The sequence below is a fragment of the Amphiprion ocellaris genome, chromosome 24 (genome assembly GCF_022539595.1).
Source record: "Amphiprion ocellaris isolate individual 3 ecotype Okinawa chromosome 24, ASM2253959v1, whole genome shotgun sequence".
Taxonomy (NCBI): Eukaryota; Metazoa; Chordata; class Actinopteri; family Pomacentridae; genus Amphiprion; species Amphiprion ocellaris.
Genome location: NC_072789.1, coordinates 479,286 through 492,628, shown reverse-complemented (window position 1 = coordinate 492,628; position 13,343 = coordinate 479,286). Strand labels below are relative to the sequence as shown.

At 42.8% G+C, this 13,343-nt stretch overlaps 1 protein-coding gene across 1 annotated transcript; it reads left to right on the top strand.

Moving 5' to 3' along the window:
• The first annotated feature begins 491 nt into the window (after nucleotides 1–491).
• On the top strand, nucleotides 492–9,534 carry atp1b1b (ATPase Na+/K+ transporting subunit beta 1b). The gene is made up of 6 exons (XM_023269647.3): nucleotides 492–676; nucleotides 3,515–3,643; nucleotides 7,145–7,300; nucleotides 7,475–7,659; nucleotides 7,820–7,903; nucleotides 7,987–9,534. Exons 1-6 carry the CDS (start codon nucleotides 586–588, stop codon nucleotides 8,245–8,247), a joined length of 906 nt encoding a protein of 301 aa, XP_023125415.1. The 5' UTR covers nucleotides 492–585; the 3' UTR covers nucleotides 8,248–9,534.
• Nucleotides 9,535–13,343: the final 3,809 nt, after the last annotated feature.

Genomic DNA, 13,343 nt, shown 5'->3' with positions numbered 1-13,343 from the left:
AACATGTATGCTGCTTCCATCATGTATGCTGCTTCATAAACATGTATGCTGCTTTCATCATGCATGCTGCTTCCATCATGCATGCTGCTTCCATAAACATCATGTATGCTGCTTCCATAAACATCATGCTGCTTCCATCATGTATGCTGCTTTCATCATGTATGCTGCTTCCATCATGTATGCTGCTTCCATCATGTATGCTGCTTCATAAACATGTATGCTGCTTCCATCATGTATGCTGCTTTCATAAACATCATGTATGCTACTTCCATCGTGTATGCTGCTTTAATAAACATCATGTATGCTGCTTTCATAAACATCATGTATGCTGCTTTCATTGGGCTGCTTCATGTCTGTCCGTCTTCCTGACGTCAGAGCGACGCACGGCCGTCCTGCGCTGTGATTGGCCGCCGCCGCTCCGCCCTCCTCCAAGGTAACTTGTTGAGAGTTTCGGGCGGAGCCGAGGAGCGGCGGTTTATATTGGGGAGCGCGGCGGCGCAGCGAGCTGGGTGTCCGGGACTCGGGTAGAGAACGGAGGGAGTCCGCTGAAGATCCAAGAGGAAACAACTCGGGAATAAGAGAAAGATGCCTTCCAATAAAGACGACGGCGGCTGGAAGAAGTTCGTGTGGGACTCTGAGAAGGGCGAGCTGCTCGGTCGGACCGGCGGCAGCTGGTGTGAGTACAGGGACGAGGGAAGCGCGTGCTCTCGGTGTGTCGCCGGTCGCCTCGTGTCTCCCACCTGTTAGATCTGACTTCACTGCGTCACGTTAGAGCCCAGGTTCAGCTGGTTAGTGGGAGTTAGAGGGGAACAGGAGCAGCTTAATGAGTGGAGGGGGTTTAATTAGATACACAGGTGAGGTTAACGGATCCGGTAAACTCCGGAGAAGAGAGCAGGTGGATGATCCCACATCAGGCTGATCTCCAGGCTAATCTTCGGGCTGATCTCCAGGCTCATCCAGGGCTGCTGATGTTGGGGAAACGTCAGGTTGTCTCTCAGCTGTTTTATTTTGTATTATTTTTGGAATCAGGCAGGTAAAGGGTTAAAACTGCATCATAGTCAAGGTGAGGCAAGGTGAGCGGGCCTGTGCAGAGGGAGGACTATCGATCCGTGTCGGGTTCCTGTGATCAGATGTCAGTAATCTAAAGAACAATACAACTGATTAACTGCTTCGACCTTCCTTCTCCTGTTTCCCTGGCAGCGCCACTGCGCATGTCCTTGGACTCCTCTCAATGTCACAGCTCCTCAGCAGAAGTCCTGTTTGACTGTTTTAGGGAGATGTGCTGCTGCAGGAGCTGCTGTTTGTCCTTCTCAGGTCATCTAAAAGTGCTGATGCATGTGGAACATGCGCAGTGCTGCTGAAGGTTGAGATGGAAGGACGTTCCCAGCCTGAACCAAACACTTTAAATCAGCTGTTCAGTCACGCATTTCTGCATAATGTGCCATCAGAGGAATGTAGAAGGTCTTCATGCTGCGTCAGATGAGGTGCTGTAGATATGAGGAGCATCTGTCAGACGTCCAGTAATGTGTATTAATCAGATGTGACCCTGTGACTTTGCTTCATGCAGCAGAATGATGTAGGATGAGGACCTGAAGGTGAACCTATAGCTGGCTGGAAGGTTACCTCCAGGTTTTGTTTTATTGGTTCCCGGTCCAGATACTGGGGTTCGTCACGCTACAAACTGATTAGTGATGAGCTGGCAGTGCTTCTGCTGGTTGGATTCCTGTAACTGTGGAGACATTCTGCCACTAGGATCGGTTATCATGAGGCTGTAAAGATGTCCATAAAGACAGCTGGGTGTTAAAGGTTCTGTGGGTGTGTTCAGCCTCTAAAATCAGTCGTAGTAGATTTACATGAGAGGGATCTGATCTGGTGTTTAACAGTAGGAAGAGTTCAAAGTAGGATAAAAGATTCAGACAGCAAGTGGAGGAAATAGAAGTTATTTAAAAGTCATTCAAGACAGACGGTGCTGATCTTTAAAGCATTTAAACCTGTTCATATTCTCTACATTTAAAGACTCTATGATCTTTTTCTAATTTTACAAGAATCTGAATTTCTACATAAGGAGGAATCTGCACGATAACAACAGTACTACTTGCTTATTTTTATTTCCCCTTAACACTGCGAACACTGAAAATCAACGCTTCTTTTATCTTATCAAGAATCATCTTTAGTCTTGTTCCGAGCCACGACTCTATTAGAGACTTTTTGACGAATCTCTACAGACGAACTGAATTTAAAGTAGTAGGTTTGAGTTCTTTTGTTCAGACACATGGTGAAATATATAGATGCTGATTTGTAAACTGTCACGGTACAAATCAACACCTAGATTTTTCACCATGTGTCTGAACAAAAGAATTCAAAACTTCTGCAGTAATTAGAAGACATGATGAACCTTTTTGAGCTGAATTTAAAAACCAAATCAGTGATTACTAAAGTAGAGACACAGCTGTCCTCTCCTGCTCGCCGTTCTTGCTGAAGCTCTATGAAGCTGATCAGTTTCTGAGAGGATTCAGTCATTCTGCTAACTCTGGATTGTATTTTATCTTTGGTTTCTGTGACCCTTCATTCTCCTCCTCCTCCTCTGGGATGGTTTGTTCCCCTGATGTGGAGCGTTTAACATAAACCGATTACAGCCAAACCGCTTAATGGAGTTAATTAAAGAGCGCAACTTCATCGTCTCATGAAGCCATAAAAGCCTCGTCTGATAAAACTCTTCTTCCAACAGCAGCTTCTTCTGTAACACACAGACTGAAAGGCTTCATTCATATTTATTGTCTTGATGGTGGTTTAGTTTGGACATTACTAGTTTGTTTTAGCTCCAATCACTGGTTCCACCTTAGTTACACACCGACGACCGCAGGAATAAACATCCACCACACTGAGATGTTTTCACCAGCCAACCGTAGAACAAGGTGGTGAATACCTGTTTTTTCTAGACAGTTGTGTAACTCTTATCAGTTCCTGTGGTGTTGCTCAATCGTAGCTGTAAACCTGTCGACCCATTCACGGTGAACACCTCTGTCCTGTTTCCTTCCAGACAACCCCAGTGTTAATATGAAGGAATAGTAATGTGGCTTTGAAAAAGCAAGATGCAAGATGGCGCTGACTGAGTGGCAGCCAGGTGCAGCAGCTCAAACTGTTTCAACCTCATGTAAATAGTCTTCTTTAAAAAAAAAAAAAAAAAAATTAAATGAAAAATCTTCTGTGTATATAATGTTCTCTGCGTTTTTGCACTGTGTGTTTCTAATTTATTCTGTACTGCCTTTATACTATTTTCTTCTCCTTGGAGCTGCTGTAATGGTGAACTTTCCCCACTGTGGGATCAATGAAGTTTATCTTATCTTATCCTATCTTTATTCTGTTTAGTGGATATCATTGTGTTGACTAGGAGATCAGATGTTTTTTTGCACTAAAGATAAAAAATCAGCATCATGTCCAAACTGTCTAGTTTCACCTGTTGGCTGTCTGGAGTTCTCTGATAATGTTTTGTTTGACTTTATCTCCGTCACAGTCAAGATTCTGCTGTTCTACGTGATCTTCTATGGATGCCTGGCTGGGATCTTCATCGGTACCATCCAGGCCATGCTGCTGACCCTGAGTGACTACAAGCCCACATGGCAGGACAGAGTCGCCCCCCCAGGTAAGGACCACCCACTTCCTGTCAGGTGGAGGTGGTGTTGTACCAATCTGTCTCTCATAACAGTCAAATACACATAATAAATGTTTCATATCAGTCAATACTGATAATTACTGATCTTTTATAATAAGGTAGTTATAAAGAACGCTAGAAGAAAAACTTACTTTATCAGGATACACAGGTTTTAATTTTAGAGTTTACAGCACAAATACGCACACTACCATTCCAAAGTTTGGAGTCACCCAGACAATTTCATGTTTTCCATGAAAACTCCCTCTTTTGATGAGGATAGTAGACTGTAGATTCTTAGTAAAATTCAGGATAGTAGACTGTAGATTCTTAGAAAAGTTCAGGATAGTAGACTGTCAGGGCAGCCCTGAACTTTACCAAGAATCTACAGTCTATATATTCTGACTACTGTTTAAAAGTCTGAGGTCATCCAGACAATTCCATGTTCTCCATGAAAACTCCCACTTTTATCCATGTACTAACATAACTGCACAAGGGTTTTCTAATCATCAATGAGCCTTTCAACACCATTAGCTAACACAATGTAGCATTAGAACACAGGAGTGATGGTTGCTGGAAATGTTCCTCTGTACCCCTATGGAGATATTCCATGAAACATTTCCAGCTACAATAGTCATTTACCACATTAACAATGTCTACACTGGATTTATCATTCATTTCATGTTATCTTCATTGAAAAACTGCTTTTCTTTCAACAATAAGGACATTTCTAAGTGGCGGTAGTGTAGATGTACATATAAAGATAATTAAGAATCAAGGAGTGATGTCATGCACTCTGGCAACCAAACATTACCTTTTAATTCTCTGCTTTAATGGCTTTTTGCGTCTAATTCATTCAAATATAACAAATGAACACCCGATTCAATATTTTCTAACTTCTTCTGATGAAGTACATCTCATTTTACCACCAGGGGTGGATTAAAGCACCCTGTGGGCTCATGTTTTGCTTATAAGAGGATCCTGTGACAACATTTCCTCGACAGAAATGGCAGATAAACCATCCAGAATGGGTTCCTGAGTTTTTGTAATTCCATCTGCTGCTTACTCAGTGGATCAGAGGAGCCTCACTGACCTTGCGGATGTGAGGGGACTGTTTTCCAGCAGTCTCAGGATGAATGCAAATGTAAAGCATTCTGGTCCGTTTATTTTGGCAGCTCTGCTACATAAATTCACTACAGCAGTAATGTAGACGACGCATCTACGATCAGAAGTTTGTGAACATAATTAGCAGTTGTAGGGTGGAGTTTCTTTCATGCTGAATTCAGCAAATAAATGTGATGATTCTTAGTCACCACAAGATTAACTAGAGAGCAGTCCTCCTCCAAGGCTGCTCAGTCGTAGTACCATTTCTGACAGATGAAATCTTTAAAGTATTTGCCATGTCCCTTGGCGGAGTACTGAAGGTTATTTATGACAATCTAAACCTCCAGAACAGCCACTAAACAGCCCCGTGGTGGGGTAGTTTTCTCAGCTGCTGTATCTGAGGTGAGGAACACACTTTAATGGTGATTTACCTGCAGACTAGATGTTTATTATGATGGGCTTTACTGACAAACTACAGGTCGAGGCAGACAGAAACTACTACATGCAAATTCTAGACATTCCAGAGTCACTCATACTGTGACTGATCAGAAGTCTAAAATCTGCTGATGTTAAAGCTGCTCTGGATCTCAGTGAATGCAACAGCCTCAGGTAACGTGGCTGCACGTTGTTTTGAAGTGACTTCTCCGTATGGCCGCGGCCTCCTGTGTACACACCACCACCTGGTTTCCATGGAGGTCTGCTGGGGTTTATAGCGTGGAGACGGTCTGACGGCTGCTGTTTGATCTATTTATCTGTGTTCATCTGAGGTCATCCAAACACAGTTATGTCACATGAAGAGCTCCTGTCAGCTGATCAGAGCTGACGCAAGGCTTTCAGTTAAATGAAAATATAAACTCTGCCACAAAATGTTACATTGTTGGATAATATTATATCATAATATTGTGTTAAATCTACAAAAAAAATCCATTGAATTTGTCATTAATTTTATAAAGGTCACTCATGGTTAGTTGAAAGACCGTTGGAAAGCTGAAAATTCAGCAATTTCCCATGAATGTTGTAATTTTTGTGTTCATTTAGAAATCTGCCTTATAAACCTGCTGCCAAACAGAGCTTTATACCTACCTAAACTGAATTTATTTTATCAGGAACAGGTTAAAAATGACCCCATTAATCAGACTGATACACATGCAGGTGATAGATTAGACTAAAACAACACAAATTACAACAAGCTCCTGAATGCACCAGAAGACTTATCAGCTTCTAGATTCATGAGACCAGTTTCGTCTTCAGACTGTGTTCGGCCTCTTCAGCCCCAGCGAGACTGGAATCAGAGGAAACCCGATCAGTTCCCTGATGGACACACTGATACTGATCCTGATCAAATGGTCTGGATGGGCAGAAGCTGGCAAAAATGGACATTTTCCACACATTCAGCTTTCCAGAATGTCTCACTAACTCATGACATCCAAAGTCAAATTGTCTGTTAAAGTTTGATTTAATCCAGGAGAGTCAAACTCATCTTAGTCCAGGTTCCACATTCAGTCCGGTCTGATCTCCAGTGACCAGTAAAATCACAGCATAGTAACGTAGAAATAACCACAACTCCTAATGTTCCTTCGTTTTAGTGCAAAAATTTTCACATTTAAGGAATTATCTTTTTGCAAAACATCATGAACAACCTGAAATTTCTGAAGAAAAATAAATTCAGTTTCAGCAACATTCATCCTCAGTTTATCATTTCCACATTACAACTTCCAGATCACAGAGTGTCGACAAAGAAACACAACATTTAGTCATCTGGAACTGAACCAGAGAGGATTTACTGGAGGATCAATATGACAAAAGTATGACAAAAAGAGACAAAAAATGACAAAAACAAAATATTACAAAAATGAAACACAAAATGACAAAAATGAGACAAGTTATAAAGCAACAAAAAATGGACACAAATGACAAAAAATTACAAAAAAATGAAAAAACAGGAACAAAACAATACACAAAAAACACAAGCGAGACTAAAAGGAAACACAAAATGACACACAAAACAACAAATAAAGCAAAACATAAAATGACAAATAAAGACAAGAATCACAAGTGAGACAAAAGTGAGAAAAAGAACAACAAAAACATGACAAATGAAAAAGGCAGACAAAAAAGACAAAAAAAACAACAAAACAAGGCAAAATATTACAAAAATGAGACACAATAGAACAATGAACAATCTAGTATTTTACTTTGTGATCATGATTTTAAATTTCTAGTTTTACTGATTTACAATCTGTAGTTAATGTCTTCTCTGGAATGTTTTCCATCCTGGTCTCAGGTCCAGAAGTTGTTTTGTTCTCTGGGACCAGGATCCTCGTGTTCTTTCTGTTCTGACTGCTGGTAGAACCACAGACATAAATGGCTCGTTGCTGTTTTCCTTTCCAGGCCTGACTCACACCCCACGGTCTGACAAAGCTGAGGTGTCCTTCAGCCTCAACGACATCGAGACCATCCTGCCTTACACCAAAGCCCTGAAGGAGTTCATGTCCAAGTACGACGACGAGAAGCAGAGGGACCAGATGAAGTACGAGGACTGTGGAGGTAGGAGGTTCCTCCAACAGGAATGTGACTAGACAGAGTCCTGTTTCAGCTGTTAAGAGGAAACTTCTCCTGTCACACGGGGAAATGAAATGTTTATACCTCACACAGACACTTCCTGGGGTTTTAGTTGACATGTATTCACAGTCTGATTTAACCCTTCGCTCTCCCTTCCAGAGGAACCTGCGGAGTACAAGAACCGGGGCGACTTGGAGAGCGATGTAGGCGTCAGGAAGGCCTGTCGGTTCTCCAGGTCCCTGCTGGGCCCCTGCTCCGGCCTCGAAGACCCCGAGTTTGGCTACAAGGAGGGCAAGCCCTGTCTGATTGTCAAGCTCAACAGGATCGTCAACTTCCGTCCAAGAGTGAGTTTAAACTATTCAGTCAGGAACTTTGAATGGAGGATTTTATTGATAATTTCTTTAGTTTTTTCCCTCTGGATCCAATAAGAGCTCAGTTAAAGCAGCCGATGGATAAGAGCCGTGGGTTTCTAATGAAGTCTGTCTCCTCATCATCTCTCTTCAGCCTCCTGCCTCTAATGAAAGTATTCCTGAGGAAGCTCAGCCCAAAGTGCAGCCCAATGTGATCCCCATCTACTGCACCAACAAGGTACACGCTGATTATTTCACATCTAAACCCTGTGAGGGAGTTGTCATGAGTAAATCTGACTTGTTGCTTGCATGTCCTTCCAGAAAGAGGAGGATGCCGGTAAGATCGGGGAGATCAAGTACTATGGCATCGGCGGCGGCTTCCCCCTGCAGTACTACCCCTACTACGGCAAACTGCTGCACCCCCACTACCTGCAGCCGCTGGTGGCGCTGCAGTTCACCAACCTCACCCAGAACACCGAACTCCGCATCGAATGCAAAGTGTTCGGAGACAACATCGACTACAGCGAAAAGGACCGCTATCAGGGACGCTTTGACATCAAGATCCAGGTGAACAGTTTATGACGGACGCCGGGACCGTAGCGCCTCCCTCCGGCCGCCCCGCTGCCCCCCAACACCCATCTACTGTAGGAGATAGTCAGCAGGGGGCAGGGCCGAGTGGCTCAATCACAACTAGTCTTGAACGAATTAAGGAAAGGAAAACCCACCAGTTAGGGGACCGACGTGTAATCTGTCTGCTGCATCACTAGCTTCTACTCTGTCTAGCCTTAGAGCGTAATTAGAGGACAAGTAGCAATAGGCCCGATCTAAAAAGAAATATTTATTCTGCTGTAAATGAGACTTTTCCACAAGCCATGGGACATTGTTCATCTCGACTGTAAAGTGTTCCTCATCATGTCTGCCGCGTAGCGAGCCCTGTTGTCTGTGGTTTCACTAGATAGTCGCAGTGATCTGGTCCTCCAAACCTCGCTGTTCCTCGTTTAGTCGTAAAGCTTTAGCAGTTTAAAGAGTGTGTGTTCCAGACGGTAGCACACACTCCCATTTACTTAATGATTAAAACTCTTCTGATCTGTGGAAGGAAAAAGGCTGCACTCCAGGAAACGTCTTTCCTTTTCTTTGTCTTTTACATCCGATCATTTGAGACTCTATGTTGAATCATTAATGTGTGAAGGGGTTTTATTACTCGCTTTAATGCCTTTTTCTCTTGATTTTGCCTTGAATGTAGATGTGTGTCCCGCCTGTTAGACACTTCAGCCTGCTGTAAGGAGGACGGTGCTAACTCTACTTTTTAACATTTGTCTGTTATTTTTCTGTTTTTTTTGCTGGATTTCTCACAGCATTGTGGTGTAACTCTCTGAATGTTTGAACCATTTTAACGTGGTGGAAAAATTTTATATTTATGCAGTCATACATTTTGTTTCTTTGCGGAATAATGTAATGTATAAATGCAATACCAAAGTGACGAGTGGAAGAGTGTTTATCAGAAGCGATGCAGTACTTGTTTAGGGCGTCATCATGCTCAGTGCTAAAGTCAGCGTCTTGCCTTGCGACCTTCCAATGGTTAACTCTTGATTTGTGTTCTGGCCATGAATGTAGTTAGGAGTAGGACGAACAGGAAACCGGCAGTTTAAGTCCAAAACAAACTGCTGTTCATGCATTTCAAAAACTAAAAAACTAAAAATATGAGTTCTTGCAGAGCTCTGTTTCTTTGGAATGATGTTGACTTTAATATTCCATAGAGATCATGTTGATGTAAAACCCTCAACTGGAAGTTAACATCAGGCAACTTCTCATCAGTCCACCCTCCTTTGTCATCAGAGATAGAAACAAATAAAATCATAATGGACCTTTCTCCCGTGTTTTCTTGGTCTTTCTTTTTGTGATGATGCTTTTCTGACACAGCTGCAATCCTGAACGTAGGAGCAATTAAATTCTTTATTTCACCAGGTAAGATCAGTTGAGAACAATTTCTCATTTCCAGTGATGACCTGGCAAGAGGCCCCAGCAGGAAGAAAGACAAATAAACAATACATGTACAAAAAAGGACACAGCAATAAAGTAAAAATGAGGAGAAACTCTGGCAGATGGACAGTTTCCACACGTATACTGAAAAAAACATCATGAAGCTGCATTCAGTTGATTGTCAGATGGAAAACCTGAGACTAATAAAATTCTGAAGCACTCTGTGATGTGTGAACAACCATCTACCTGACAGCAGTTTAGTTTCACTCCTGCTCAGCCTTACATCATACACTGCCTGCCCAAGAAAAAAGTCTTCTCTCGAACGTCTCAGAGGTTCTCAGTGGGGCTGAGGTCTGGACTCTGTGGAGGTCAATCCATCTCATGCTCCCTGATCCACTCATTCTCCATGTGAGCCCATGAATCCTGGCATCGTCATCTTAGAGAATTGCTTTCAAAGCATATAGTTACTCTGGATGGCATTACATTGGCCTCCAGTACTACTGTGAGGAACCTCGGTGTTATCTTTGACCAGGACATGTCCTTTAACTCGCACATAAAACAAATCTGTAGGACTTCCTTTTTCCACCTGAGAAATATTGTGAAAATCAGGAACATCCTGTCTCAGAGTGATGCAGAAAAACTAGTCCATGCATTTGTTACTTCTAGGCTTGACTACTGTAATTCCTTATTATCAGGTTGTCCCAGAAGCTCTCTGAAACATCTACAGCTGATCCAAAATGCTGCAGCCTGAGTACTGACGGGAGTTAGCAAGAGAGATCATATTTCTCCTATATTGGTTTCTCTTCACTGGCTTCCTGTTAAATCTAGAATAGAATTCAAAATCCTTCTTCTGACATATAAAGCTCTTAACAACCAATCTCCATCATATCTTAAAGACCTGATAGTGCCATATTATCCTAGCAGAACTCTTCGCTCTCAGACTGCAGGCTTACTTGTTGTTCCTAGAATCTCTAAAAGTAGAATGGGAGGCAGAGCCTTCAGTTATCAGGCACCTCTCCTGTGGAACCAGCTCCCAGTTTGGGTTCGGGAGGCGGACACCCTCTCTATTTTTAAGACCAGGCTTAAAACCTTCCTTTTTGACAAATCTTATAGTTAGGACTGACTGGGGGACCCTGATGGGGTCAGCTGGTGTTTTCATTTGCAAAACTGACTTCCCCTCTTGATGTCCCTTTAGTTCTGCCCCTAGTTATGCTGCTATAGGCCTAGGCTGCTGGGGAACCTCTCTTGATGCACTGAGCCTTTCTCTAACTACCTTTGTATTTAATATATATACCATTATTGCATTACATTCACTCTGTTTCTTTCTGTGTCCTTTCTCCGAGTGTCCCTGGTTCCAGAGCTGGATGCTTCAGATGTGTGGCTGTGTTTTATGGTCCTTGTGTCCCACCCCCCCACCTCTCTATCTCTACCTCTACACCTCTACCTCATATGCCTTTAGCTCTCATGCAGCTCCTCATCACCATCCTCCCTCCTCTGTTCTTCTCTGTCAGGATGATGCATCCTGTGGTGGTCCTGGATGGGAACAAACCAAACATACTGGATCTCATCTGAGCTGAACCAAAGGAGGTCCTCCCACTGTTCCTGAAGCTTCTTTTAATGTTCTTTAGCTCGGTTCATTTTGCAGTTTTGTGTCTGGGAGCATGTAAAGAAGGACTCATGTAGTGTCTGAGCTGTTAACCCCTAGGAACAGGCTGAAGCACTAAAATGTGTTTATTCAGAGCTAGACTGCATTCAGAGCACAGTTTGTGGCATCATTTTAGGATGCAGCTCTGATTAGTGCTACTAGAGGTAAGTTTGGTGCAAAATAAAGTAATTCTACTACCCATACACACGAATTTTACGACTGCAAAATTCAGTCTGGCTGTTAGAAAGAGGTAAACAGGCTTCTTTAGGGGGACATTTGTCATATTTGTCATTCAACCTCCATCTTCTGCATTATGGAAGCTTCTCCTTTATAACATCTGTGGTTGGGCATTGCTGCTCACAGATGGATGCTGTTAGATGAAGACAAAACAAAGTTTGCTGCACCTTTTCAGCCCTGAATATCCCGACTTCTTTCCTCTGACTGAGCAGCTTTGACCCGTCAGCCGCCTCTTGTCTGATGAATGAGTGAGCTGTTGGGCTCAGAGGGAGGAGAGAGTGACTGGACGGTTTCTGTTACCTCCAGGCATCCAGCTCTGGACGGTTTCTGTTACCTCCAGGCATCCAGCTCTGGACGGTTTGTGTTCTGGAGGAGGCCGAGGGATCGGTTGCAGACACACATCTCTGTAATTACAGCAGGAAGCCGCCATGCAGCAGCAGCTCACGCTGGGATGTTGTTTCAGCAGCAGCAGAGCAGGTATTCAGTCACCAGGAGCCACGGAGGCCCACAGAGGCCCACGGAGGCCCACGGAGGCCCACGGAGGCCCACGGAGGCCCACGGAGGCCCACGGGGGCCCACACTCTTTCATGTTGTTTGTCTCATTTTTTCCATTTTTTTCTTGCTTTTGTCATTTTGTGTCTCATTTTTGAAATATTTTGTCTTTTTTTTTTTTTTTTTTAAAGTAAAATCCTCTATGGTTCAGTTCCAGATGACTAAATGTTGTGTTCCTTTGTTGACACTCTGTGATCTGGAAGTTGTAATGTGGAAATGATAAACTGAGGCTGAATGTTGATGAAATTAAACCTATTTTTCTTCAGAAATTTCAGGTTGTTCATGATGTTTAGTAAAAACATAATTCCTTAAATGTTCATATTTTCAGAATGTATTTTGGCACTAAAACAAAGGAACCATTAGGAGTTATTTTTAGGTTATTATGCTGCGATTTTACTGGTGACTGGAGATCTAATTGGGATGTATAGTTTAGTTCCCCTGAACTAAAAATAATTTGACACCCCTGTTCTAGACTGAAACTGCAGCTAATTAGGGGATTTCTATAAGAGACAGGAGTGACTTTTATCTGGACACCTCAAAGCAAATCCATCCAGAGAATTAAATTCAGCATTAAGATCAGAGGTGTTTTTACAGTCAGCATCAGGATAATCAGTAACATCAGCAGAGAGAATGTGAGGTTAAACAGAGCAGTGAGTTCAGGTCCCTCCATGGATGTTTGAAAGAACCAGTTCTTCTCGTCTAGCACTGAGAGTGAGCCGTCTCGTTTCTGTGTTGGACTTTTAAAGCTTCTGTGAGGAGATGTTGGATCAGCTGAGGACGGTTTGAGCTCCAGAACCTCAGCTGATAGTCGTCTCAGCTGATGAGCTGAAGATCTCCAGCCTTAGTTCTCCCGTCTGATTGGCCCACCACCTGGTTCTCCACACCTTCATCCATTACATCATTAATCAGTAAAGAGCTTCACCCTAACCAGCACCACTTGTTTGTTGTCTTTGTGTCTCCTGAATGCTGGAACCCTTCTGTTGGCACTTTATATGTTCTCACATGGTTCTCCAGTTAGTGTCTGTGACACATGTGTGTCAGATAACTTCATAGACTTCTGCTGATTTGTGTCCGTGAAGAGTTTAACTGGTAATAATTAGCATCCTGAAGGAGACAGAAGCAGAGTTATGTGTTCAGATTTTAACTTCATTTTCTAAAACAGGTTGGAGAGATGTGTTATGTTTGAAATTACCATGCATCCACTGTGGTCCTGGTCAGCTTCACACTAAACATGCTGAACAAATTTATCTTCATCTGATCAAAC

Bases quoted from the DNA above. Each gene is read 5' to 3' on its own strand.
- atp1b1b (XM_023269647.3), top strand. From the start codon at position 586: ATGCCTTCCAATAAAGACGACGGCGGCTGGAAGAAGTTCGTGTGGGAC. The intron at 3,644-7,144 runs GTAAGGACCACC...TTTCCTTTCCAG, and splicing joins GGACAGAGTCGCCCCCCCAG to GCCTGACTCACACCCCACGG. The intron at 7,904-7,986 runs GTACACGCTGAT...ATGTCCTTCCAG, and splicing joins CCATCTACTGCACCAACAAG to AAAGAGGAGGATGCCGGTAA.